Here is a 27,765-nt window from a genome sequence, read left to right on the forward strand (position 1 = left end):
AAGGAACAACTGCCTAGTTATCAGTCTGCCTAAATGTCCACTTGCCTTTCCAGGCTTGATCTGCAAAATCAAGCAAAGTCTGCTGTCATGAAGTCTGTTTTCTTTGCTCTGATCGGATTCACCCATGCTTTGCTGTTGGAATGTGTGTTCTGCCTCCACCAGAAGAGGGGATGGGACAGTTGCATTTGCTCCAACTTATTTTCCTCTCTTCCCTTATCAGAAGCCTTCACAATCATTCTCCATGAGAGAAACATCCCTGCTCTGAGCAGGGTCACCTGAAGCAGGTTGCCCAGGACTATGTCCAGTTGGGTTTTGAGTATGAAGCATGGAGACTCCACCTGGGAGTCTGTGGGTAACCTGTGCCAATGTTTGATCACCCTCATGGTAAAGAAAAAGCATTTTAAGCAGAACTTTCTCCATTTAAATTTACCCCTCTCACCCATCATTTGGACCCAATCCATCTTCTTTACTGCCTCACCACATTGGCAAAACCCCCTGAGCCTTCTCTTGTCCAGGCTGAACAAGCCTGGCTCTTGTACCCTCTCCCCTCATCACACAGGCTTCAATTCCTTTATTGTCTTTGTTGCCCTTCACTGGACCTGCTCCAGTAGCCATGTCTCCTTTTTATTGGGAAAACCAGCACTGAACACAGTGTGCCAAATATGCCTCACTGGGGCTGAGCAGCAGGGAATAACCTGGTCATTCTTTTAACAACTGTTCTTTTGGCTTTGCTAACCCCTACAACAGCAGCATCTCATATAAACTCCCTACCAAACCAGGAAACTGCCTTTCCATTGCACACTTCAGCCATATTTTTCAGACCCTTCCATTTTCATGTGAGCACACCTCCAATTCCTACAATGAACAAGAAACAGGAACATTTTCAAAAACTTTATCCATCTTTATATTTCCTTCAAAATAAAAAGGCATTTGTATTTTTGAAAACAACATCAGGTCCCATTGCTTTTCTGAACCATACATATAAAGATAAATAGAGTAAAACATACAGTTCTGGGATTTAGAAAGCTAAAAGGCTCTTCTAGGACTGATTTATAGAAAGGAACAGACCCAGAGGTAACAAACTGTTTGAGGACAGGACGCTCTGATACATCTCAGTGGTTTCAGATAGTCCATTTCTCTGTACGAGCTTCCACACTTTTGACCAGGCCTTCTCCCAAAATCTCAAAGTCCTCCAGAATTGCCTCCACATTGGGAATGCAGACCAGCTCGTTGTTCAGAGTTGTCACCTTCCTTCCCCTCATGCTGGAGACCTGCAGGACACAGAAAACATTGCACTGCAACCTCTGCCAGCCCCAAGCAAGTGAACCAAGCTCCTCTCCTGCCTTGTCACATACAAACTTTGCTACACCCAGTTCCACAAGTTTCACTTCTCAACACTATCAGTGCTCATTTTTAGAGCTAACAAAGTGCAAAATTACCCTTCCAGCCCCTTTTAGGGTTTACCCTGGAGCCACAGTCCCAAGAGTGTGAGAAAGTCACGAGGCAAAGCAATGGCCAGGGGCATGGTGGAATGACAAGTGTGCAGATGCATGGCAGAGCCTGGGTAAGCAGGGCACAAGGAGTGTGCAAAAGGGATCACTGCACAAGGTTGAGTAAGAGCTGCTTCTGCTCTTTGGTGGGTGTTAAGACCTCAAGTGGGAAGGTATCCTTGGCTCCAACAGTGGCAAAAGCAGAACCCTTGTGTTTAACCCAGCCAGACTCAGCAACGATGCAAGCATCTCCTCCTCTGTTTCACCACTGTGAATAACTGGGTTTCACAACATCAGCCAGGCAGAATGGCCAATGCCCTCTGGCCGTGAAGAGAGGGGAGATAAATCACCAGAGACTGACAGCACAGCCTGGGCTGCCAGCTCCGAGCCATGAGTAACCGGTTTCTTTGCGTCTTTCCTTCATAGAAAGCAGCATGAATCACTCCAGCGTGCCTCACACCTGGCTTAACCACCCTCCAGGGTTTCCCAACCCACACAGAGCAGCTGGAAAACAGTTCCATGCATCAACGAGGACAGGGGCACTCCAGACCTAGGCTTCTTGTGGGCTGGGTATTTCTGGGAAGATCCCGAAGATCATTCACAAGAATGGGATAATCTATTTCCCTTCTCAGTTCTCCTGATACTGAAGGCACTGTGGCCACATCTCTGTCTTGATTTCTCCCCTTCCAAGAAGCGACAAAACCATGACCTCCATTTCTCAAAAGGCTTTGGGGTTGATGAGGGTTGGACAAAGCAATTACCATACAGAAAAATAAAAAGAGCCCTTCAGCTTTCAGGGTACAAAGGTAACACGAAGCTTAAAACAGAGGCAAAAACTCACCTTAAAAGGCTGAGGCTGGAAGCTCAAAGGTTTCCACAGAACTGCAATCACTTCCCCTCCATGCTTGTCATAGAAGAACAAGGCAAGATCATCAAAGGCGTTCTGGAGAGAAAACAAACACAGGTTAAGGACAGTGATCCTTCAGTGACAACCTCTGAGTGTCCCTCACTGTGGTCCTCCATCAGCTGACCTGGCACTACCAAGCTGTACCTTCCCAGTGTCCAGCAACCATATCCAAGATTCCACAAGGCATGAGACAGAAAGAGGCAGGCCCTGCCCAGCAGGCAGTCCTGCCACAGTACATCTCATGGCACCAAAGACAAACACAAAACCAGAGGCCAGCATCTCAAGCTCTGCAATCTGTGCAACCAAGATATCAAAGCTCCTTCTTTCACCGAGATAAACCCCATGTGAGCTGTCAGGACTTTTATCAAAAAAGGAAACATTAGAGCAGAGGTTTTAAGTAATAACACGAAGTTCTGTGGGGTGGAAAGATGGAAAGCTCAAAGGAGGCACTGCAGCAATCTCTCCTCCTTGCCCCTTGTGCTTCAGCAGTGGAGCCAGTGAGCATCTCCTTTGGTGGTGCTGGGCAGCAGAGATCAAAGAGAAATGTTGCACAAAGGGATGACTAAAGCCCAGCCTGGCTTCCCCAAGCCCACGCCAGCTGGATTCCCAGGGCTGCAAGGAGGCAGATGAGCACCACAGCACAAGGAAACAATGCTGTGTGCAAGCAACTTCTCGAACCCAAAAGTCTGGCCCTACAGCTCATCACCCAACATGCTGATACCAAGAGATGTGTACCCTGAAAGAAGCTGACCAAGACGGCCAAGCAGCTGCTCCCTGATACGTGTTTGTCTTGGTGGAGATCAACATCAGGCAACAAGATGTATTTAGCAGGCTGAGCAAACAGTCCTCAGCATCAGCACAGGAGAAGCTTCTGCACAGGGTTTCACCAGACTTGGAACAAACTATTGCCCAGAATACAGACCCTCTTCTCCCTCACCTTAGTTTCCCAGCTTTTACCAAGAGAAGTCTCCGCTGGCATCATCATATCATGAGGTTTTCATGAGGATGTGTATGAAAAGAAAACCATAATCAAAGACAAGCTTGGATGGGCTCTTGTATGGACACCAGAATTGCAGTAGGAAAAAAAAGTAGAGTGGGTTGGTGCTACCAGTGATCCTAAAAGGCAAGGTGGCATTTTTAGAATACAGACCTGACAAGCAAGGAGAGGTGGAGTTGTCTGCAATCTTCAGAGACAGATTTGAGTTTGGAGTGTTGCTGCCCTCACAGAGGGCAACAAAAATCAGGTCATCAAGATGGAAAGATCCCAAGAACTGCCAACTCATTCCACTCCATGGGCTTTCACAGGGGCAAGCCTGGTCAAGGCATTATTTCACCAAACTGGCTAGAAAAACCACTGTCTAAAAATACATTGAGAAAGAGGTAAATCACCCTGGCATTCCTGTACTGAGACTGTACTGAGAGCAATGGGTTATGCTCAGAGCCCAGTCAACCGGGAAGACTCCTCATTTTTTAGCCAAAGAGGGAGGGAAAGCTCAAGGAATGGCAGTAAAGCTCAGGGCACGCTGACCGCCAAGCTGCAGCTTTCTGAAGCAAAGGGGAGCAGACATGTGAGAACCTGAAAAGGCCCAGCTACTCTGCAGGGCGAGGCCTCAGTGCCACGCGATGCTCCTTGTGAGAACAGTATTTCTTACAGATGCATCTTGCTGGACAGAAGCCAGCAGCATTTGCAGTAAAAAAAATCTCCCAGGCTCAGCTAATTTCCCAATAAAACCACTGTTTGGCCTGATACCCAGTAGGTTTAGGGTTTTTTTCCCCAAACAGCAGGGAACAGGGGGCAGATGTTAAAAAGATGGCATCCAATTCAAAATCTCAGCACTTGTCCTGCTCCCAGTGTCATCCATGTGATAGTGTTTCAAACTGGCCCATGAGCTGTGGAGTTCTTCAGAAATGGCAGCATTAAAAGGGTCAGGTGTGTTAGTCACTGCACTCCTGTTTGTTCAGAGGCTTGGGGAGTAAAAGCAAACAGTTCACCCTCCTCTCCACATCCCACGTTCTCTGCCCAGTGTCACAGGACTTGTCTGAGCCTGCAAACACCTTCTTCCAGGAAAAGTTTCAGAGAAAAGGGAGAAAAGGCAGGGACTAAGTTTGTTCACTTCTCCAGGTGCTCTATCTTTGGTTGTTGCAAGTCAGCTTCCAAGGCCCACAGAAATCCCTGCCATCAACAAAACCAACAGCTGGCTCTCATCTCACAGGGACATGGGGGACCTACAAGCTCAGGGCTTCACTTTGGAGAGGCCTCATTGTCCAGAGAGAAGGTGTATATGGCACCTGGAAGAAGATTAGAACAACCTCTTTAAGAAACCATCTGGGTTATAGGAATGAAAAGGGTGGAGAAATGTAGTGAGTAAAACAATGCCTGGATCTAAAATGGGATTACCAGATTAAGCACCTCCATCTGAAGCATGGATTTTGCAATGAGCTAAGTGAAATTTACTTAAGTATCTACTAGTTGTTAGGTATCTACATTGTTAAGTATCTACTTGCTGCTAGTTAAGTAGCTACTGTTTAAGTATCTACATTGTCTTTTAGGGATAGGATTTTTTCCATCTGACCCTTTATCCCCGCATTTTTTCTTGCTTCTACCAAGAGATTACGCTCATTGCATCACAGATGCTGGAAGAGCCTTTAAGGGAGGTCTCTGCACACAAAAATGTGTCCTACAGCAGTATTTCCTGGTTCAACAGCAGCTCAGAAGGCAAATGCATCAATAAACACTTGCTCAGTGTTCAGAGAATTTTAAGTGCTCTTAGCAAGGAACCCACCAGTGTAAAACCTTATTAAAGCTACTTACTTCCAACAAACTACTTATTTGTGGTTAACATTTCAAGGTTTCTGCCACCCTATTGTGCCCTGCCCTGATGCTCCCAGGTATGTGACACAGAGAGAGCCACCTCCATGACCCCAACAGAGCAAGGAGCGCTGTCCTAGTAACCCCAGGGTGGAGCTACCTCTGTGACTTTCTTTTAAAAGACAAAGGAAATCCTTGGGTTTGAGATTCAGCTGATAAAAGGTTTCAAATTGAATCCAAACTAAGCAAACTTTTCCACCTGAGAGCTACACAGCCATCCCTTGTCCTGGGGCCTGGGGACAGCAGGAAAGAAATGTGGAAAGGAAAGAAGCCACTCGTGTCCTCCTGGCTGCACCAGCACAGATGTCAATCCACCAAATCATTGAGACAAAAGTCTTCTGTCACTTTCTACACGACAAACCCTGCAGAGGCTCTGAGAGGGCACTGCCAACACAGAAGAAATGCAGCCACAAGTCCCCTGTCAGCTCAGCCCAGGAGCACATGGCGCTGATGTCACACTGAGCAAAGGGGCACACACACATGTACCCACCCTCAGCGCAGGGCACTATGCTAGGGGTCTGTGGCAGCTCTGCAGCCCTGAAAGCAGGTGATGGATTTCCTGACACCTCTGCCTTTCCAAAGGTGCAGATCGAGATAGGAAGCTTCCTGCCCAACATGAGAGCACACAGAACTTTCTCAGCTTTTCCCTATCTACCTGGTGTTACCATAGGAGGACTCAGCCCTGTCAGTCAAAACAAGAAGGGAGCAGACTGACCTGGAAAGATTTCACCAATTACAGCTACATCACAGGATCACAGCTTACATGTTTTAGGAAAAAGAGAATTTTTATTATCATTAATTCCTTTCTAAAATGCAGTAGCAAGAGATGCATGTTTACACCATGGGAAGAAGAAAGGAAAGGGCTCAAAGTCTTCCTGATAGGTCTTGCCTTAAGGTGCAAGAAATGCAAAACATTTCTTTAGAGGGATGTTTATTGTAAAGCAGGAAACATTTTCCTGCTCATCCACACAGAAAAGATCTGACAAGACGGACAGCTTCTCTGCCACAAGCTCTTCCTACAGCCCAACAAGGCTAAATCTCAGTGAATGACAGCACATCCCATCAGTGACCTGGTGAGACCAAAGACCCAGTAAGAAATGTGAGATCTGTTAAGAGCCATAACAGACAGCAGATTGGACATGGCACAGGAAGCTTCACCCAATTTACCCCACAATGAGTGAACTGCGCAGGGAAGTGACCAGAGCCCTTGGCTTTTGTGAGCTCCAGAATGCAGGCAGACAGGCATGGCAAGCAAATCCACAAGCCCTGTGTGCTCTGGGTGGTCTCAAGGCCAGAGGACAGCCAAGTCACCCTGGAGCAAAAGCTGCACAGACTGAGCCTTCTCACACCACATCCCCAGCAAACACAGGAGTGCTCTGCAGCCACACAGCCACCAGAACATAGATCAGCAGCCATGATGGAGACTCAAGGGGAGCCTCATCCCAGACACTTAAATTTATTTAGCCTTGCTGCAGAATCCCCACCAGGAGCCAAGCCAGGGTTTGCCCAACCAGGCACTCTGAGCTGTAGGTGGCAGGGAGGCTGCTGATGGGCTGAATCTCCAGGGAAGCCCTCTCTCAGGGATGTCTGGCACCTGCTTTCCCTCAGAAGTGTCTGCAAAGCCTTCTCATGCGGACAGGATCACACAACAGACCTTCTCTATCAGATCAGTTCTGGAATTTAAGAATTTGCTGCCTGAATCCCACAGCCAGCCTTTCATCTCTACCCAGAGCCTCCCAGGCACCAGAGCAACTCAGGCCAGTTCCTGCAGCACATCTCCTTGAAGCAGGAAAAAATCAAGCAGTCAGGACTCAGCACCTCTTCTTTCATTTTCTACTCTGATTAAGCTCCCTGGAAAAGGCACAGAGCAATTTTTCAGCTCCAGAGCACTACTGCCTTGCTAAACCCTTTGACTTTAGAACAGGGGCAAACAGGCTGGACAGAAGAGTGCATCTCCTGGTTACCAATCAGAACTAGGGGAAGAAGCCACTCCCCACCCCCCTCAATTCAATCAAAACACCGAGGCATTTAAATCCTGTTTTCGTGTGGAAATCTCAGTAAAGGGCAGATGTTTCTTTTCTTCCCACAGAAGAACACAAAATCCCACAGCATCTGTGAGGCAGATGTCTCCCTTTGTTGCTACAAACCCACCATGGCTGCACTGTCAGCCATGGCCACAGCCCCGTTGCTCAATTCTGTGGTTTGTGCTGTTAAGAGAGAGCAAATTACTCTGAATCAAAGCCAGTCAGTTCTGCATCCAAACTGCCTTCTCATCCAAGTTCTCTCAGAAGGATTCACTGCTGTCACCACACTTCTTTCTTGCACCAACTTCTTGCAGGGTTTGGATCACCCCCATGGCTTCCAGCCCACAGGACAAGGAAGAGCTGAACACTGCTTAGAGCAGCAAGAGCCAGGGAAGGAGAAATAAAAAGGTGCTGCAGAGGCTACCAAGCAAAGCCAAAGTCAATGAAAAGGTTTTGCCTTGAAGCAACAACATCAATACACTGAGAGATGAAGTCAGATGATTTCTCATGGATGGAGTAGCTTCTATTGACAGCTCAGAATCAGCAGCTTGCAGTGGTCCTGCAGTGCAAAATCAGCTTTTGAGGCATTCCAACTTAACTGGATACACCTGAGTTCTCTGAGACCATGTGCAGCATCACCTCTGTGACTTTTCCAGGAAAATAAACAGCTGTTTGCCTAGAAAAGCAGATATTTACCAGCTCCTTCAGGACTGCCCATTACTGATCTGGATGCTATGAATGACAAGCAAACTGTTACTGGAAGATATCTCCAATATGACAGCCACAAGAGAACAAACAATATCCAAGAGCCTTAAAGACAAAGAAAAGACCCCCAGACAGAGATGATGAGGCAGATTTCAGGCTCTCTGCCCCACAGCTCACTCTTCAGAGAAAGATGCAACCAGTTCCTGATCTGTTCCCTCCTAAGAACCCTCATGTCAAAGAACAAAGGACACCAAGAGAATCAACACTGCTTCCAACAATGTGACCTTTGCTCCTATCCATCCTCCTTCATTGGGACGTTAGCATATTGGATTTAGGAGCAGCTGCAGTTTGCAACCTGAGCAAACCCAATTCCCAATCTATTATAACCTGTATTAATAAAAATGGGCAGTAAAAAGCAGTAAAGATTCAGGCAATTTGGATGTCACTATTGACTGGACTACATAAATCATAACTGCCTGAAGATTAATGAAAGCTGCCTTCCAGAAAAATCTTTTCTCTACCTTTCACTTCCAGAGCCACTTACTGACATCAACTTGTCTAGATACATAAAAGTAAACCCTGTAAACCTCAATGAGTTTCCTGATTGACTGCCTCAATCTACAGCCAGACCTGCTGCAAGCTTCCCCAAAGAGACAGCTCTCCCAATCAGCTCATCCAGCATCCTCCAGTTTCTCTTCAAGCAAGCATTCTTCTTTCTTTCAGGCTTCCCTGAGAGCTGCTTAGCCCTGACCCCTTCAGAGATACAGAGGCTCTGTCCCCATGCATCTGCAGCACCTTGGTAGCTGCTGAAAAACTCAGTTCAGCAATAGAACCCACTTCCAGCATGAGGTAGAGAAGTATTTCACACTTTAAAAACTACATTTCCTAGCCACATCTGCACCTCTTGGCTGAGGTTTCATGGCAGCAGGTCAAACATTCATCACTGAAAAGCAAGGGACTGGTCTTGACATAACTCCTCAGACACCAGAAAGGAAAGTGAAAAGCAAACAGTTCCAAATCTGCTTCCTCCTCCCTTTTAAAACCCTTGTGAAGGATGCTTCTCCCCTTCCCTCTTGCCCAAGAAATCCCCCAGTGCTCTCTAGAACATGTCTGCAAGACCTCCAGGTCCACCTTCCTTCTCAAAGGGAGGAGAGCACTGGGCACCTCCTCTCCCAAGTGTCCTTCCAGGTAAGGAAGCAGTGCTTTTTGCAAGGAAATTGCATCACAGTTTGGTGGTCTTCCTCAGTTTTATGAAGCCTTTCACACATCCCTGTCTCTCACCACCCAAGACTGTCCTAGGCTGCTGTGGGTGACAGGAGGACTAAGCTTACACCTTGTCAGACCTGGCAGCTCTGCTGAAGCCACAGCAGATTCCCATGGGCACAGGTTATCAAGCACTGGGGCTGGCATGCAACTTGGGGGATAACAGAGCTGTGCCCACGATGAGGAAACCTTCAAAGAAACCCCTGCAGATTTTCTTTGTCCAACTCCTAAGGTACCTAATTAGGGGAAAGGAGAGCTTGAACTGAGAGGGCCCAGAATCTTCCAGCCTACAATAGAGTTTCAATTCAGGCACCACTTTTCTAATGGTGGCCAAACATTGGGGCAGGGAAGTAGGAAATCCCCATCCCTGGAGACAGAGATGGGGATTTTGTAACTGGGCTCTGTGCAGCCTGCTCTAACATGAAAGCTGGTTCTGTCCTGAGTGGGAAATGGGGCCAGAGACCCCCACAGGCCCCTTCCTGCCACAGCCAGCCTGGATTCCCATGCTTACAGTTCTGACACTGCTCAGAGCACTCCTATCAGTAAGGGATGGTGGCACTTCAAAGTCAAGGCAGGCTCTAAGAAGAGGGCACCACAGCCCCACCTCTCTGCACACCCAACACCAACACTTAACCCAGCTACCATATCTGAAGCTGGGGAGGGACAGGTGCTGCACAACTGCAAAGCACAGGCTGTCCACATCCAGGGAGGATCACTGCTGTCATCCAGGACTTTGCACATCTCCCCAGCTTGCCAAGGCTTTGGCTTGGCCTTATGGTGGAAAAGAACATGGTCAATGACTTTGGGTACTGATGTTCTCCATATTCCCACATTACCACCTTCCTCTGTTATTATGCATGTGGCCAAACACAGAGAAACCACTCTGTAACCAATACTAATCTCCTCTGGCTCACACAACCACTGGCCTAACAGCAGAAAGCTTACTGGGACCATGTCATGGATACCTGTACTTCCCTCCAGAAAAATTGCATGTGGCTACTGCCCATCATGAGCACCAAATGGTGGAAGAAGCCATGAAAAGTGAGTTAACTAACGGAAGACAAATGGTTTCAAGACACTTTTGTGCTGAATACAACCTTCTTCAGCAAAAGCTCCTGGTGGTTTCTATCTGAGCTCACCCTCACATCACAGCAGCACTCCCATTTCCATGCAGGAGGTGGTGTATTCACCAGGACTTCTGCTGGAGAAGCAATGCCCATCCCATGCAAGTACCTAAAGATGTCACCAGCCATGTCCTGCACCAGCAGCAATCCAAAAGCCAAGGGGAGCTCCCCCTTAGGCATCCCATCTGCCTCCCCAACGGGCCGTGCTTACCCTCAGCTCCTGGAGGTACAACTGCACAGGGTCATAATCCACCACAGGAAAGAGGATGTTCATGGCAGAGCTGTTCTTCACCACGCCACGGGAAACCGATTTCACCGGCCGGTCCACGCTCTCCAGGAGCCGGGGAATCTGGCTGGGATTCAGGTGGATCAGGACATCATAGAAGTCCAAAGGAGGGCGGAAGACCATCTGCAGGGAGAAACAAACAGTGCTAGTCAATACAGGACACAAGCAGGCAGGAGGGGTAAGAGAGGTTTCCCAAGTCCTTGTTTGCATTTTGTCTCCTTCTCCTTAGGAAGCAGTAAACCAAAGACAAATCTTTTGTGAGATTCACGTTACAAGCTTGCCACAGACCCCAGGAAGCCTACCTGAGTAAATGTTAGTGGGGTGGGCAACAGAGAGGGACAAAGAGGTGAGCTGAGATAGATAACTGCACTGCACATGGCACAGCCTCAGGATGAAGAGGGGAATCAAGAAGCCAACAAGAGCTGAACAAGACACAGGGGACAAAGCAGCTGTTTAATAATTGGATGGCCCCATCTGTCCACCAGGACTTGCCCCAGAGGGCAACAGCGTCTTCCATCACACAGACAGAGGGTGAGAGCAAAACCCCATTAATGGACGGGAGCAATCCCAGACATAAATATTTGGACAGGCTATTGGATACAGCTGTATTAAAATGGAAAAAACTTAAAACTACATGTATATTTTCAAATGGAACAAATGATGCAGAGACATGAACAAAGGCATGGGACACTGCTCATCTTGGCACTGGAAGAAAACCCACTGCCTGGAACTGGTTTACAGCCAGGCTGGGGAGAACACACATGAAGAACATCAGTGACCAGCACTGCGTCAGTCCCAGCTCTGCTCCACACAGACCTCCTGTCCCACCCAGAGATCAAGTCCATGGCTTCCTGTGTGTGCCCTGGGAGCAAACCCATGTGTGCATCTTCATGACAGCAGGCATGTCCCCATGGCACCCACATGCAAAGGCAAAAAAAACCGGCTTGCAGCACTGTCTTAGGTACAAGAGACAACTGTACAGGAGCCAACTCTAAACTAAACTGGAAAGGCTTTTTCCTCCTCGCTTCCCCCAGCTCTGCTCTCGAAACAGCATCCCATGTTTATCCCTAAGGAACATCATAGGCTCCCATAGGGAGGACACTGGCATAATTCCATGGCAATGAGAAACATTCCCACTGCAATGGAAGGGAGGAAGGAGGAGTCCCAAGGAGGCTGAGTCAAGGTGTTGGGAGGCTGCTCTGGCCAGGTGACTGTTTTAGAAGCTAACCATCCTCAGCTCACAATGTGCCTCTTGAATTTCAGTCTAGGGCCAGCACTGTGACTGCAACACACTGGCAATGCCTCATTCCTTCACAGTCCTGTAACACACACTGCTACTGCCTCAAGTACATCCTCACCTCATAACACTTCCAGTGCAAAATAAAGCAGAACAGAAAGCAGTATCAGTAAGTCCTTTTCATATTGCTTAAGCAGAAAAAAAATCCCACTGTATGTGCTGTTTCTGGTTTCGGTTTTCATTTGAGGTTTTCTGTCCCTAATGTGAATCTGTCACATCTAACCACTGCTTGGCTTCTTTAGTCTTTTGAGATTCAATCTCCTGGTTCACTACCTCATACATCAACAAACTACCCTTCAAAACACATGTATCTCCCTTCAAAGGGCAAATAAATACACATCTCTAAAGTCCATTGCATTAATGGATGTTTTAGTTTACTTAAAGAATGAAATTGCTGAGAAACTGAAGAGGGTTAAACTCCATAGGGGCTTTACTCCTCCATTCAAACCAAAATAACATCCTCCTAAAGTGCCTGTCCTGCCAAAACCTCCAACACCCTGAGCTTGGTTAGAGTTGAGCACACAAGCCAGATTTCCACAACTATTGCAGAACAGTCTCCCGAAGGAACCACTGGATCATGTCATGGACACACAACTGGTTTGGCACAGGAATATTGTGGGTTTGCTCATGTCCCAAGAAAACTAGAGAATACAGAATAAACTTGTCCTAGTCACCCCAAGCTGCAGTGCAGAGCTGGTCCCCCAGAAGCAGGGGGGCATAGAGGGACACCAGCCTCCCTCCTCCCATCCCTGCAGCTTTACATCCCAGGGCAACCCCAGGGCTACAGCCTGAAACCTCCTAACACATCCCAGCAACCACCAGCAAAGCCCAGTCTGCTTGGCCAGAGCCTGAAAACCCTTGTGCCCAGGGGTCACCTTCACATCCTGGTCACTGAGCGGGTCCATGAGCTGCTCCTCCAGGGCACGGAGAGACTCCAAGGCGAGCAGGACAAGGCGCTGCAGGATCTGGGGAGGGAGGGAAGTCAGAGGGTAAAACCTGGCAGTCTTGGATGTAACAGTGACATCCCTCCCTCATGGGGCTCTAAGAGCACTAGGAGCAGAGAAGTGCCCCAAGCCAGCAGCACCAGAGGCAAGGGGACAAAGGGCCAGCTCACCTGTGCTGAGGGGCGCTCCTGGGTCCACATGGAGCTCCACTGGTCCTTGGGGGTGGCCAGGAACATGACGGGGAGGCGAGAGCGTGATGCTACAAACTTGTTCTTGATCTCCGTGCAGTCAGAATCTGGAGAGGGCAGGCAGACAGTTGAAATGCTCTGCTTGCTCTGCTCCTCTTACCCCCATCACAGCCAGGAAAAGGCAGCCCAACAGGATTTATCCTCTCCCATCCTCTGATCCCACATTCCATTTGAAACCAGAGCTCCTTCACTTCAGGCTTGTGCCTCAATCCCATCAGATGGACCTTTGCTCTGAACCCACTCAGGTGAGCTCAGGCATGGTAGGTACTGAGACTGACACAAGCTGGAAATTCACATTATAAGCTAGTGACAGTTTGTGTTATCCAAAGAGTGTTCTACCTTTTGTCTTTTATTTCCCCTCAAGTGGGGAAAAGCTCTTTAGTTCATTAAAATAAGTTGGAGGGCACCTTGGAAAATATTAGTTTTCAAAACCCATTCTCTCCAAGACACCTTTATTTTTTTTCATAAATCAGCTTTAAAGCTGGGTGTAACTATCTCCCCCATCCCATGACTTTGCAGAGCAAATACAATCCCATGGTCTCCTGTGGCTCTAGCCTGTACCCAAACGACAATCAACAGACAAAACACTAGAGGGCAGGAACAGACTGCTTCAAAGACAACTCCACATCCAACACCACCCACACTTGTCACAGATTTCAACAAGAAGACCAGAAGCAGCAGAGCATCATCATTGAGACCCATCTCTTCAGAGGCAGGCAGGGAAAAAAAGGAAACCACACATGGCACAACCAAATCCATCCTGCAGGCAAGTGAAACATGACAGGGCAGGAGCAAGGGAGTGGAAAATCTCCTTTTCATAGCGCAAGCTATGATGTATCCAAGAGATGTGGAGGCAGGCACTGACCAAGGAGGGCCCAAGAATCTCTTGGTGCAGCTCTCCTACCCACTGCCTGCTCACCTGTGAGGCCAGTGTTCAGGTTGACTATCAGAGGGTTGTTTTTCCAGTCAAAGGTTGCCAGCAAGTTGAGGAAGCGCAGGAACCCCACCTGTGGAGAGCTGCAGGCAGGACAAAACAGCTAACATCAGCATTTGCTCCCCTGGCAGCAAGAAAGGTTGCACTTGGGGTGACTTAGTGAAGGCCCAACCCACATGCAGCCCAACAAGGGATATCTGTGATGGGAAAGGGAAGTTCAGAACAAATTTGAGACACTTCCCCTTCTCCAAATCTCCAGGCAAAGTCTTATCACCCTTTTCCCTCATTCCTCAGGAAAAAGAAACCAGCAAAACGTAAATCACAGTGTCCCCCCAATCCCCTCCCAGCTGCGCAATCTTCTGATGCTCCTTCCACCCAGACTCCTGGGTCTGGAACAAGGAGGAGGTGGAAAGAGAGCTGCTCCCATCTCTGGTGCAGGCCTGAACACCAGCCAAGTTCCCAGAGAGCCTCTTCCCCTGTAACATGACACATGCACAAAGCCAGATAGCTGGGAAGATGGGAATTCTGTTATTTTAGGAGACAGGAAAGCATTCTAGGCATCAGACTGCTGTTCCTGCTACTTTGGGAAAGGAAACTGCACCCCAAGTGCAGGGCAGAGTAACCTTTTGACTCCACACAGAAGAAAAACATTTCCTTTAACTTCATTTCACTTCCTCTGGGCCCCATAACATCTGTCTGCCAGCGGCCAGCATTTACCAACACACTGCTCTATTCAGATTTCAGGGCCCAACCCCTCATCCTTCCCTTGGAAGCCTTCTCCAGGAGTGAGGCTGGAGCTGCCATCACCACCCTGACATCCTTCCTAGGGAGCCCAGGAGCCCCAGCATGCTGGTAGCCACAAACACAGCTCTCACCCTGCTTCTCCTGGCCACCACCCCCAGAACAAGGAGCCTCACCAGCCCTCCAGAAGGCACAAGACACCCTGCAGTTGTGCCACCAGCACCTAGAGGCCACAAGGACACTCACTCCCAGCCTTACCTGCTCTCCCCTTTTCTCTGCAGTGCACAGCATAGGGAAAGCCAAGCCCTCAGTGCTAAGCATCTCCACATCTCCTCTGAGAATTCCCAACAGGACTTGGGACAGTAGTCTGGCAGCACAGGGGCCTCATGCTCCCTGCTGTGAACCCTCCCAACACCTCCCACCTGAGCAGCATCCCACCTTTCCTCCATGGCATGTAATGAAAGGCACTAAATCCCCATCAGGCCAGCTCCTCAACCTCACCTGGGTGGTGTGAAGGGGGCTGGGTGGAGGAAGAGAAATGCCACAAGCAGGTCCACACACTCCTCAGAGATGCTGTCGCTCAGGAGCTGGGCGCTGATCCAGCGCTTGGCCAGCCTGGAAGTGCTGCCAAACACAGGGTGCTGCTGCTGGAGCCTGTGAGGAGGGATACATGCCACTGCTCAGCCCACACACCCCAGGACCCACATTGGCATTTGGTGAGAAAGAAGAGAGGGGCAAAAATCTGCAAGGAACACTTACACAGCATCACAAGCACAGAGACTTTCAGCAGCTGCTGAGATATTGGGGGAAGAAGGGAAAATGCTGCCTCATGCTTCCCTCTAAACATGCTGCATTTGTCTCCTCACACCAGTGACTATAGGGTGAGAAGTGGTGCCACTCACACCCACACCCCTCCCTTAATCCTTCCAAACAGCCCCTCACAAGGCCAGGTGAAGGGCCATTTCCCAAAGCAAGCTCCTCTTACCCAGGAAGGATCCAAGCTCCTCTACCCTCCAGGATCCAAGAGCACCTCCACGCTGGTTTCCAGCCATGTCCCACATTCTCACCTCTCAGGCACTTTCTGCCTCACTTACCCATGCAGTGAGCTGGTTAGATAGGGCAGATGCAGTGTTTCCAGCTCCAACTGCCGAGATTCCTCTGTGTCCTGGTACTTCAGCATCCCTTCTGGAGTGACCACTTCCTTCAGGATCAGGGGCTCTCGGTGGTAGGCTACTTGGAGACGGAACACGTAGCCATCCTGAGATGGGACACAAGGCAAAGTCAGGCTGAGTGGTGACATAAGCAGCATGATGTGTGTTATGTTGCTCCTCAGGGACACAACAGCAGCATCCTGACATCAAGGCAGTCTCACCACACTCCTTCCTAGGTTCACCATCCAAACATTGTTTTTGTCCAGTGGGATCACTGCCACACTCCCCCACCTGGGTAAGGTCAGGCCTGGGGAAGGTTCTGGGGACTCCCTTACCTTGTACACATCAGTATGGGTGACTGCAGGTCTGCACACCAGCTGGTGCTGCTGCCGGAGGAGCTCAGCCAGCTGGAGGTGGAAAGCGGCCTTGATGCGCTTGATGGCTCCTTTGTCCTGTGGCCACTGGCCACTGCCTTCCATGTGGCAGATGACTGGGGGCAAAGAGAGAGCAGGAGGTCAGGGAATCCCACCCAGAAACAAGATGTTGGATAGGGGTATCTGGAACTACAGGTTACAGTACAAGGACAGAAGGAGGCAGGGTTCTGCTCCTGCCTGTAGCACACCAACACAGCAATAACAGAGCCAGGTCTGACTGATGCTTGCCTCCACTTCCCTCCAACAGATCATCTCCCACTCACACGTCACCCCACTTACTCTTCAAAGGTGTTATGTAGGCTGGGCAGGGCTTCTCCTCCGAAGGAAGCAGAAAGTGCTTGCTTCTCTTATGGAAGGAATAAATTGGCTTCATAGGAATGGGAGGAAAGACCTGAAAGAGAACAGCCACCCAGCAACTGAGAACAGGGAGCAGAAACCTCTTGGCAATGTGTATCCCCTCACCCAAACCTCCCACACCAGCAAAGCCCTCCAGCAGAGAGGGTTTGGTCAGCTTGTGCACAGCCAGCCCAAAGAATGCACAAGCAAAGAAGAGGCACCATATTGCCTAAGGGCTCTCAGGAGCCACAAAAGCAGAGAGTGGCTCATTCTCCTGGTCCTGCCTCACCCCAGCTCCCCGCAGCCGCCCAGGCGTGGCCATGGCCCAGGACACTCACGTCTGTGTAGCGGAGGGCTGGATGCACACCCTGCACCGCTGTCACCATCAGAGGCAGCTCCTTCAGGTTCCACAGCTTGCGGCTCAGGTCATCGTAGGAGCAGACAACGCTCACCATGGCCTCCTCGCCCGTTCCCCCTGCCTGTGGACACACAGGGAGCCTCTCCAAGCACCTCTCCTGCTCCTGCACTCACCTCGCCTCCCTCATGGGCTGCCATCACAACCAAGCCCCAAGGAGCCAGCACTGCCACCCCAGGGGAGCAGCTTCTGGCAAGAGCACTCAGCAAAATTGGGAGGTAAGAAAGAGAGCAAAGACAAGGGCAAGGCTGTCTGCAACTCTCCAGCAGCCCCAGAGGCAAATAAAATTATTTATTTTGCAAGACACCAAGGCAGCACCAAGAGCTGTACTGCCAGCAGTCACTACAGTAAAGGAGAAGCCAATAATGATCTGGGAATAAAGGGATCATACACTGGCAAGGTGAGAGCAGTGCTGCTGTCTCCCCAGCAGTTACCATGACACCAACAGAGGCAGCAGTTAATAGAAAATTCCACTCACTACATCCTTAGCCAAGGCAGAGCGCTGGCAAATGGCAAAAGCAAAGACAGAAAACATTCAGAGCATCACAGGAACCCTGTGGAGGGCAGCAGAGAAGCACCAGAAGGAGAACTGGTGCTGCCCTTACTGCTTCCACCTCTCTAAATAACACATCCTGACAGCTTGATCTGTCAGGGAGGCCACATTGGTGACACCAATCCACCCAGCTCAGAGGCAGCTGAGTCACACAAGGAGCAAACCTGCCTGGAGTTTTCCAACCTGGGCTCTCTGGCAGAGCAGCAGCACCCTCTGTGGGTGTGCCATGAACCACTAACCCCATCCTGCTTGTGGCTGCACCCTTCCTCTGCCTTCATCCTGCACATCCTCACATTGCTGGCTTCCCAAGCTGCCTGCACACAAACAGCTGGAGGAGCCGGTACCCCTGCAGCCAGCACCCCACACTCAACAGCAACTTTCTCCTTTGTTCCTCAAGGACTGGCAACAATGGAACCCCTAAGCACCCCTCAGGCTCCAGGAAAATTCATCCCCTATCAGACTGGGGCGTATCAGCCCTGCTAACCCCAGATCAGCCTGAAGGGACACAGCACACAGACCTTCCTGCCTCACCACACAACAGGCTGTGAAAACCAGCATCTCATCCCAAATCTGACACCCAGCTCTGCCCAGATTGCAATCGGTTCTGGCACAGGAGATCCTTTCCATCAAATGTGCACCACTTCTGAAAAAGTGGAAAGGAAACAATTTCTTCCTCCATCCAACAACCAGGTAAAGAGCTGGTTGTACTGATGCCTTTTTGGGACTACCTAAAAGCAGAGCCAGACAAAATTAAGGGAATAAAAAGGGCCTTCAGGCATATTTTCAGGCAGACAAAGCCTCCCTCAGGGGCTACACCCAAAAATAGTATGGGTTTTCATACTTTCTGAAGTTTGGTTCATTTGCACATTAGGGGTTAATCTTCCAATTACAGCTTCAGGTAATGAAGACATTTACTCCAAGTTTGCTCCCTTTTGTTTACATTTCTCAGGGCGTGAGACAGTAAGGTGTCCTTGATTTCCAGGCCTAGAGAGAAATTGTTTTGTCTAACCAAAACGTGAAGACAGTAGCTAACACTCTATATGGGGTTTAGAGTTACACACTAAAGAAGTGCAGCATTACAAATATATGAAAAATATTAATACTAAAATCCTAAGGCATCAGTACAAAAAGACCAACAAAGTGTGCCAAAGTGCTCATGGCTCATCTCCAGACTTTAATTTCACAAGCTGAAAAGCAGAAGTTGTAAGGAGGGACATTTCCCAGTCTCTAAGATGCATTTTTTCTGTCTGAAAGTGCAGGTTTTTGTTTTGGCTGCACATTCAAATGGAGCACAATCTAGCCCTTTGCAATATGCCGGGAAAGATCCTTTTCCTGGGTTTGCCAGCTGGACTAAGGGATGGCAGCACAGAATTGCCTGGCCCATGTCCTAAAGGATGCAGTACCTCAGAGGTGCAGCCAGACAAGCACTGTGGGACAGTAATACATGCTCAGGCATGAGGACAGAGGGGCAACAGCAGTGAGAATAGGACAGTGGGGTGCTTGCAGGGGAAAATGAGGTCTGGGAGATGCTAAAGCAAGAGGATTTCAGCAGTTATGCATTGGCTACCATGAAAGACTTGGCAGATCTTTACCCTTACTACATTCTCTAGGGAACCACCCAGCTGCTTCAGAGCCACTCAAATGACCTCTCTACAGCCCTTCCCTCATTGCTTTTCCTGGAGAGAGCCCCAGCCCCACGGGGAAGCAATCATACCTCTTTCCCAGTCCTGATCACAGATTCCAGCAGGGCTCCTGTGTAGCAGATGGAGGACTCGGGAATATCTGCATGGCTATGTAGGAGAAGACAACAGAACATCACAGCTACGACATGCCAGCCTATTGATCCTATTCACACTGCATGGGTCAGCCCAAGGATGAGCAATCCCTCTCTAAGGAAGATCCTGGTGAAAAGAAAAATCTCTGTGCATTCCTCCCTGCCCAAGTAATCCACCCAAAGTGACCAGCACTTGTGCAGCTCCACAGGATGCAAAGCCAAAGGCACCAATGTGCAGCCTTTGCTCACAAGACCCATCCTCAAGCCAGGACAAAGAGGCACAGGCAAATCCTCCTTTCTGTGCAAGAGGGCCTCACTTTTGGCAGATGGTATAAACTGCTGCAAACGCATTCCAATGCCATAGGGAAAACACAATCTTGTGAACCACTACAAGGTCTCAGAGGATTTCACAAAAATGTCCTGCAAGGTCCAGACATCTTCTCTTCCAGCTCTGAGGAGTGTCCCAGCGTCCCATCCATATGGTACAGACAGGACCATGCTGCCTCCTTGCCCTCTGCATTACATCCAGCAGAGGCTACAGCAACAGGTGCTTGTCCTTCCCACCCACAGGACACATGGCAGCAGTGACACATGGAGCGACCCACAGCTGCTGCTCAGTGCAACTTACAGCTTCAGCAGGTGCCTGATGATCTGCTCAGGAATGAGGCGCTTCTGGCAGGCAGTGCTGGCCTCCCACACCACAGCCTCACAGATGCTGCCATCCTGGAACCGACGCAGCTCTGACTTCTCTCCCCAGAATGTCCGGAACTCCAAGGCCTGTGGGGGGACATTGACCAAGCCAGCACAGGGACACAGGTCATTTCCAGGCAAGACAAAACCTTCCCAAGATTACCAGCCAGCCTCCTAGCTGTGTTCAACCACAGCACAGCACCAGCTTTGCTCTTACTCAGCACAAGCAGGGCTCCCCTCACCTCAGGGTGATCAGCCTGAGGACCCTTCTCCAGCGTGCTGGCAGCAAACTCTGGGACAAAGAGGAGGCCAAACGTCAGGGGTCCCACATCCTTGTGTTTTGGGGGGTCAGCATCAATTGGCCACTGTGGGAAAATGAGGAACATGAGGCACGAGGAGAGATGAGGTTTCTGGAGCAGCAGCTGCTGGGATATTGGGGTGCTAGATGAACCTCCTGCTATGTTCTCCCAGGGGCCCAGACAAGCACAGACAGGGCAAGTCTCATCTAATAGGTCTCCCCAATTACAAGAAAAGCTATCTCCATCCTTCCTCATTTCTGGACCAGGGCTTGTGCCCAGACCAAGCAACACAGCTGCATCCCACAGCCCAGTGCAGGGCCTCAGGTTCCATATTCCCACCAAGGGAGACAAGCCTGTCTCCTTCCCCAGTGAGCACAGATGCCCTCCCTATGCTCTGTAGTGCCACCAGAGACATGTGAAACCCCACAAGCTGCAAAGGGTGCAGTGTCATTGCCAAGCTGCCTTACCTCGGGGATCTGGGGCAGGGAGTGAGCCACAAGCTGTGCTCTCTGGGACAGACCCCGTGCCAGCAGCGAGACAACGAAGGGCAGGGCTGCAGCCACATAGTTCCCACCCCGATCCATCAGCTCATTTAGCAGCTCCATCTTCTTGCAGGTACCCTGCAGCTTGGAGACATGCTTCAGGCTACAGAAAAGAAGAGAAGCTGGTCACCTACCTCTGCCACCAAATCCTTTCTGAGAGAGGGCTATGTTAGAGGATGGGTGAAAGGGGGAACTGAGGGTCCTAGCCCAGGATGGGTGCTACAAGAATGCCCTCTGGCATCTCAGGAGATGCTGGTCATTGTTTCCAAGGCTTAAACATTTCTCCCCTCCTCTGGGAAGCTATCTAGACAGTAAAAGTGGAACATCCCAGTACAAGGAGGTACCAGTGTCTATCTCAGAGCTTAGCAGAGCTACTTCCCACCAGGTAAGTTCAAATCTAACCCGGACCAAAGCCAGCAGCAGCTCACTTGTCTTTGAGCAGGCTGCCTCAGCACCACCCCACCAGCACAGTGAGACTCACTGGAAGATGTGGTCAAAGGTCCTGAGCATGGGCTTCGGGGTCATGAGCAGCACCTGAAAGCCATCCACCATCCGGTCATCCAGAATCTCCATGGAGCGCTTGGCTTCCAACTGGACCTGAGCAAGGAGGGAAGGCAGTGCAGGAGCATGAATGCAAAGGGAGAAGGAAAGCAAATCCCTCCAGCAGTGGTCACTTGTGCTCCCCCATCAACGAGGGCCAGCCCAGTTCCATGGTCAGCAGCACACCCTGATCCCAGTCTCTGTCCTTGGCATGAAGCCAAGAAACAAACTGCTCTCACTGCTGGCCACCTGTCCCTTCTTGATATCCCTGACATTAAGGTGATCCATTTTTTTTTCTCTCCTACAGAACAGCTACATCTGCTAAAGAGCTGCTTGGCTTCACCCAAAGGTGCACACAAAGAGGGAAACAACTTTCCCACACCACTCGAGCAAGACTGGCAAGGCAGTACTACATATAAGTCTCCAAATTCACTTCCAAGCTTCAAAGCTGGAGATGTTAAAAGCTTAGGAAACCACAATGAATGCTATCCCTTGGTCCTACATGCTCCTCAAAGACATCTAACCATTCTCTGCCTGTCTGAACTCACTCATTACATAGCATCTCAAGAAGCCACCACAACCTGCTCAGTACCTGGTGGTATTTGCTTGCAGTCATATCAGCACAGAGATTGACCAGTCCAGAGGGATCCACAAAGACCACTTCAAATGCTTGGTGGAAATCATCCAGGACAGGCTGGAAAAGTAAACACAGTCCTTAGTGCTACAGTGCATCATAAACACCAAGACACCCCAAAATTGTTGCCATCTGCCATCCCTGCAACAGGCACATCCCAGCCCCAGGAGACTCAGGCACAAGACCCCTCAGAGGGCTGCTTACCAGGGAGGGATCAGCATCCTTGGCTAGACTGATCCCTGTCACACTCAGGTCAGTGGTGGCTGTGGACAGACAGGAAGGAACAAGTCACACCAGCATCCACACCTCTCCCCCTGGTGACAGTGGCATGGTTACATGCCAATACCACCAAAGTCTAAAAAAAACATCCATAGAGCTACAATACAATGCTGGCCTCCACCCTGTGATGGGAATTATCCACTGAAAGCTGCACGGTCCAGCCCTGCTCTGTTGACTCATCCCCTCCTGTCCATCCCACCCACAGGGGCTCAGCACAAAAGAAAAGGCACAATGGCCTCTCTGCCTCTTCCCCCACTATGTTCAGGCTGTGTGCAGAGACAGCAACCTTTCCCGGTCCACAGAGGCCCCTAGACACTCACCCAGGAATTGTAGAGTGCTCCTCAACACCTGATAGCCACTCATCATTTTGACAATCTTGCGCTTCATCAGCAGGTAGGCAACAAGCATGGAGACCAAGAAGCCACTGAAGCACCCCAAGCCCTGTGAAAACAGAGGTACCACAACCCCATGGCAGCACACAAATTAGGATGGGGCCTCCACGAAAACCAAACACAGCTCAAAGCAAAGCCACAAGCCACCACCCCACCCACAGGACCAAAGCACCACCCTTGTGCCACAGGAAGGAGAGCAGGCCAAAGGCAGATTAGCCAGGCGAGCAGAGCCCACCCTGGCACAGGACATACCTTGCTGAGCTGCCGCTGGTTCAGCCAAACTTTGAGGAGGGCCACGCCATCCTTCATGCCTGGGAAGTCCGTGGCTGCATTAGACAAGAAATGCAGGTGGGAGAGCATCACTGTGTCACAGAGGATGGAGTTGTTGTAGTGTGGGGTCGGGGGCTCCGTGGTTCCTGTGTGGAGAGATGACAGCATGCTGGACCCAAACACCAACCAAAAACTAGAAGGGCTGCAGTGAACCCACCCACAGGCACTGGGGGCAGGCTCTGCCTGAAACAAACAGCCTGATGTTCCCCCAGCCCCAGGCTGTACCTTCTTTGGGGGTGCTCTGCTCCATGAACCAGGCGGTCCGGACGTTGTTCTTGCTAGGGTAGAAGCGGCTGGGTTTGAAGAGATCCGAGGTGGGACAAGCATGGAGTCGGACAGTGACAACCTTCTCATCCTTGCCTGTAAGCACCCGAGGGGAGACGTACAGGAGGAAGAGATGTCAGAGATTAAACTGGGAAAACACAGAGCATCCCCAGCCTGGGCAAAGGCAAAACCTCCTTCCCAGCAAAGTTCAACATCAGCAGAAATAATCTCAGAGAAGAGAGCGACCACACCCCACAATCAGTGATGACCTTGAGGTCACACAGCTCATGTCCCAGCCCCAATCTCCTCCCCACTGCCCAGCCTGGCAGCATTGCCTGCCCTGGCCTTGCCATCCCACATCTGCCCCAGACCCCAACCCACCATCTCCTGAGGGCTGTGGGAACAAGCAGCACTTAGCATGCATCCCACATTATCTCATCAGGGAAGAGACAGACTGCACACAGGCTCCTGGGGAAGGCAGGAGGACAGTGGGGAACAGGGCTGGGGAGAGTAGGAATGAAGGGCAGTGGTGGATATAGGTGTGTTTTGTACGGTTTACTTTTCTACTTACACTGGCAGGACATGACAGCCAGTGAGGCCAAGGCTGGAGAGCCCAGCCAAGCCACAGGGGAGGATTGGGAAAGGGAGAGATCCTGAGGACTAGACTCTGGGTGAAGAGAGAAAACAGCTGAGAAGCACCTAAAATTTATCACCCATTGTGATGGCAGCCTTAGACTGATCTCTCTCCAAAGGGGCATTAAATGGTATCATACCACCACCAGCACCCTCCACCCAACACCAGTACCCAGTCACACCCCACATCAGAGCAAGGCTCAAGTGCCACCTTGAGGCCTCAGGAGAAGGATGGGCTTCAGATGGTTGCTGTTCATGTAGGCAAACTTCACACTGCCAAAGAGCTTCTCCTTGGACAAATGCTGGGCAATGTGGGACAGGTACAGGGCTCTCTTCCGGTGGTAACGTTGATTCAGGTTATCTTTGTCCTGAAAGATTTCCTACGAAGAGAAGGACAGGACAACGTCACCTCACCTGCCCGCCAATTTCGGTTCAGCCCAAAGCACCCCTGCACCCACAGCTCCCCCTGGCCCCACAGGCAGCCCTGTCTCAGCCCCAAGGAGCTCCAAGCTGGTCAGGAGCTTGATACTGGCTCACCGAGCTCCAGGGCTGCAGGAGACAAGAGCAGTAATGCAGCCAAACAGGGTGTGCTTGGTCTCAAGCTTTTCTTGCAATCAAGTCAGGGCAGCAAGGGGAGGTTACCAGGCTCCAAACATCTCCCTCCCTTTAACAGTCTTGGGAGCTGTGGTAGAAGTGCAATTGGGTACAAAAAAAAACAGCATGCATCTCCCTGGCAATGTTCCATCCAGGCAGAAAAAAGGAAGATCGTCATCAGGAACTAAGATCAAACAGCTGCTCTGATAGAGCAAGAGGCCAGCCCACACTCCCCAGCTCCTTGTGGAAGTCACCCTGCATATCCAGATGCTGGCACCTCACTGAGGAATGGAGTGGGCAGGGCAGGGGTCATGGAGGACAGGAGAGGACAGGGCTCTGGCAGGGCCCAAGCCATTTAGGAGGTGCCATGGCCAGACTCACCCGTGGCATGGTCACTGCAATGTCCACATTGATCTCTGGCCTGACACAGGTGCCCAGCAGGTAACTGCCCACCACCTTCAGCTCGGCTGGGGGCACAAAGCGGAACCTTCCCTTGACGCTGAACGGCACCTGCAGGAACGGGACCTTCACACCCTCGGAGAGCCAGGCCTGGTCAGTGAGCTGGGAACAGACAGGACACACAAAACACTCTGAGCATCAACAGCAGCACATGTGCAGGGACCAAGACCCCGCTCCCCACACAGCTGCACAGAATCTAAAGACAGTGTCCCCGCTTTTTCCTCGAAGAAAAAGCAAATTATTATTTTTTCAGCCCCTAAAGGAGACAGTCCACGAGTAGCTGTCCTTGCAGAGCAACAGCAGAGCCTGCTTCTGCTCCATCCAGGACAGGGGTCTTGGCACCTCTTCCATAACCCTGGAACATACTTCAGTTTCTGGGGTCTCTGGGATGGCGCTCAGCAGGCTGTTAATTTCATGGAGGAAGGCATCGATCTTCTTCTTCTTTTTCTCCTTCAATGTCACCTCCTTCAAAAGCTCCTCAATCTGTAGGGGGAAAGGGGACCATCAAAGACATCTGTAACACTGGAAATGCTGCTTTTACCTTGTCCTCCAGCACCAACCATAAGCCTGCTGCAGAGGACAGCTGGTGAGTTGGGGGACACAAACTCTCCTTAAACCGTGCCTGATCAGTTCCTGCCATTTTCTGTGAGTGCTGGATTGCAATCATCTCGAGCCCAACCAAGGTCCAGGCAAAAAAAACCTGATGTAATGCACACAAGCGCAGCTCTCAGGAAGGCAGCTTGTATGACAGAAAATCAGCTACAGGAAACAACCACACAGATTCCCACCTCCAACCAGGCCCTGGAGAGCTTGCCACTGACAGCAGCAAGTAGCTAGGAGATCAAAGATGCTCCTCATAAAAATCACCAATGTCAGAACCACCTGAAGGATGGGATGCCACACATCCCATGCAAGCTCAAGGAGTGGGCCCATGAGAATCAGCTAGACACCACGTGCAAGATGTTGAATCCAGCTTGGGGGATGAGCAGCCGTGCCCAGAAGGGCTTGGGGGTGCTGTGGGTCAGAGGCTGCACATGGCCCAGCCATGGCACTCCCAGCCCAGAGAGCCAAACGTGTCCTGGGCTGCACCCAGAGCCCCGTGGGCAGCAGGGCAGGGAGGGGATTCTGCCCCTCTGCTCTGCTCTGCTGAGACCCACCCACACTGCATCCAGCCCTGAGCTCCCAGCACAGGAACAACAGGGACCTGCTAGGGTGAGCCCAGAGGAGGCCACCAAGGTGATCAAAGAGATAGAGCATGTCTCCTAGGAAGAAAAGCTGAAAGCATTGGGATTGTTCAGCCTGGAGAAAAGAAGTCTCTGAGGAGACTTATTGTGGCCTTACACCACTTAAAAGGGCTACAAGAAGGCTGGAGAGGGACTTTTTATGAGAGCATACAGCTATAGAAAAAGGGGCAATGGCTTTGAACTCAAAGAAAATAGGTTTAGATTTTAAAAATGGGACGAAATTCATCCCTGTGTGTTTGCACAGGTTGCTCAGACAAGCTGTGGATGCTGCATTTCTCAAAGTGTTCAAGGCCAGGTTGCACGGGGCTTTGAGCAATACAGTGGTCTTGTGGAAAGTGACCCTGGGGAGGTTGAAACTGGATGATCTTCAAAGGCCCTTTCAACCCAAACTGCTCTATGATCCTATGGTCCAGCTGCCAGCTGATCTTGCCCTAACACAGCCCCAGCTCATCCCCGGCTCCGGGCTCCCCCCGTGGGGCAGTGCGCGGCCCCCCCGGCTGACCTGCAGGCGGAGCAGGCTGGAGTGGAACAGATCCTCCGTCTCCTTCAGCTGGGTCAGCTCCTCGCTGGTCGGCGGCCTGTAGAGCTCGGCGCGGCTCAGCTTGGCCGGCTGCGGGGCTGCGGCTGCCGGGGCAGCCCTCTTCCCCCGCCGCACCGCGCCTCCGGCGGAGGGCTCCGGGCCCTGCTCCGCCTCCTCCGTCGCCTCCGGAGAGCCCTGCAGGTAGAACACAGCACAGCATGGCTCAGTTCGGTTCGGCCCGGCCCGGACCAGCCCCGCGATCCCCCGGCCCGGACCCGCCGCCTCTCACCGCCATGGCCGCCGCCCACGTGCACCCCCGTCACCACGTGCGGCGCCGCGCGCCCCGCCGGCCGCCGAGCGCCGCTTCCTATTGGCCGCGCACGGCAGCGCGGGGCTTCCCATTGGCCCCGCCGTCCGTGCCCGCCCGCTGGGGGCGTGGCCGCAGCGCCGCTGTGCTTCCGCAGCAATGGCGGCGCTGCTGGCTGGCTCCGGGGGCCGTGGGTTTGCCGAAATCGCCGCCTTTCACCCCAACTGCGGCTCTCACGGCAGTGTGACGGACTTTCGCCTTCAGGCGGGCGGGGGCGGGGCCGCCTGCGCGCCGCAGACCCCGGCTGTGGCATTTGATGCTTTTTCGGGGTGGATATCTTGGATGTGGCCTGCCGAGAGCCTGAGCCGGCCTGGCCTGGCCGGCAGGAGCGGGCACCGGGAGCCAGGAAAACCCTTCTGGCCTGGAGGAGCGGGCACCGGGAGCCATCATCCTCCTGGCCAGCTTCCGCAGGGACTGGGAAGGACGTCAGGAGCCAGTGGCATCCTACGTGCAGAACACTGCGGTGGGAGGAGTATCCCCTTT

The 27,765-nt window shown here is 51.1% G+C and overlaps 1 protein-coding gene across 1 annotated transcript; it reads right to left on the reverse strand.

Annotated features, from left to right (window-relative positions):
• Positions 1-896: 896 nt before the first annotated feature.
• Positions 897-27,336, reverse strand: NOL6 (nucleolar protein 6). The gene is made up of 26 exons (XM_074532700.1): positions 27,205-27,336; positions 26,898-27,110; positions 25,518-25,634; positions 25,074-25,253; positions 24,310-24,478; positions 23,427-23,561; positions 23,124-23,287; positions 22,800-22,920; positions 22,405-22,463; positions 22,159-22,260; positions 21,508-21,623; positions 20,952-21,129; positions 20,428-20,550; positions 20,124-20,272; positions 19,436-19,511; positions 17,092-17,232; positions 16,697-16,808; positions 16,319-16,473; positions 15,927-16,090; positions 15,334-15,486; positions 14,077-14,174; positions 13,080-13,204; positions 12,841-12,930; positions 10,594-10,791; positions 2,332-2,433; positions 897-1,271 (listed from the first exon to the last, which is right to left on the reverse strand). The coding sequence occupies exons 1-26, from the start codon at positions 27,208-27,210 to the stop codon at positions 1,122-1,124; spliced, it is 3,396 nt and encodes a 1,131-aa protein (XP_074388801.1). The 5' UTR covers positions 27,211-27,336; the 3' UTR covers positions 897-1,121.
• Positions 27,337-27,765: the final 429 nt, after the last annotated feature.

The sequence above is a fragment of the Zonotrichia albicollis genome, chromosome Z (assembly GCF_047830755.1).
Source record: "Zonotrichia albicollis isolate bZonAlb1 chromosome Z, bZonAlb1.hap1, whole genome shotgun sequence".
NCBI classification, from domain to species: domain Eukaryota; kingdom Metazoa; phylum Chordata; class Aves; order Passeriformes; family Passerellidae; genus Zonotrichia; species Zonotrichia albicollis.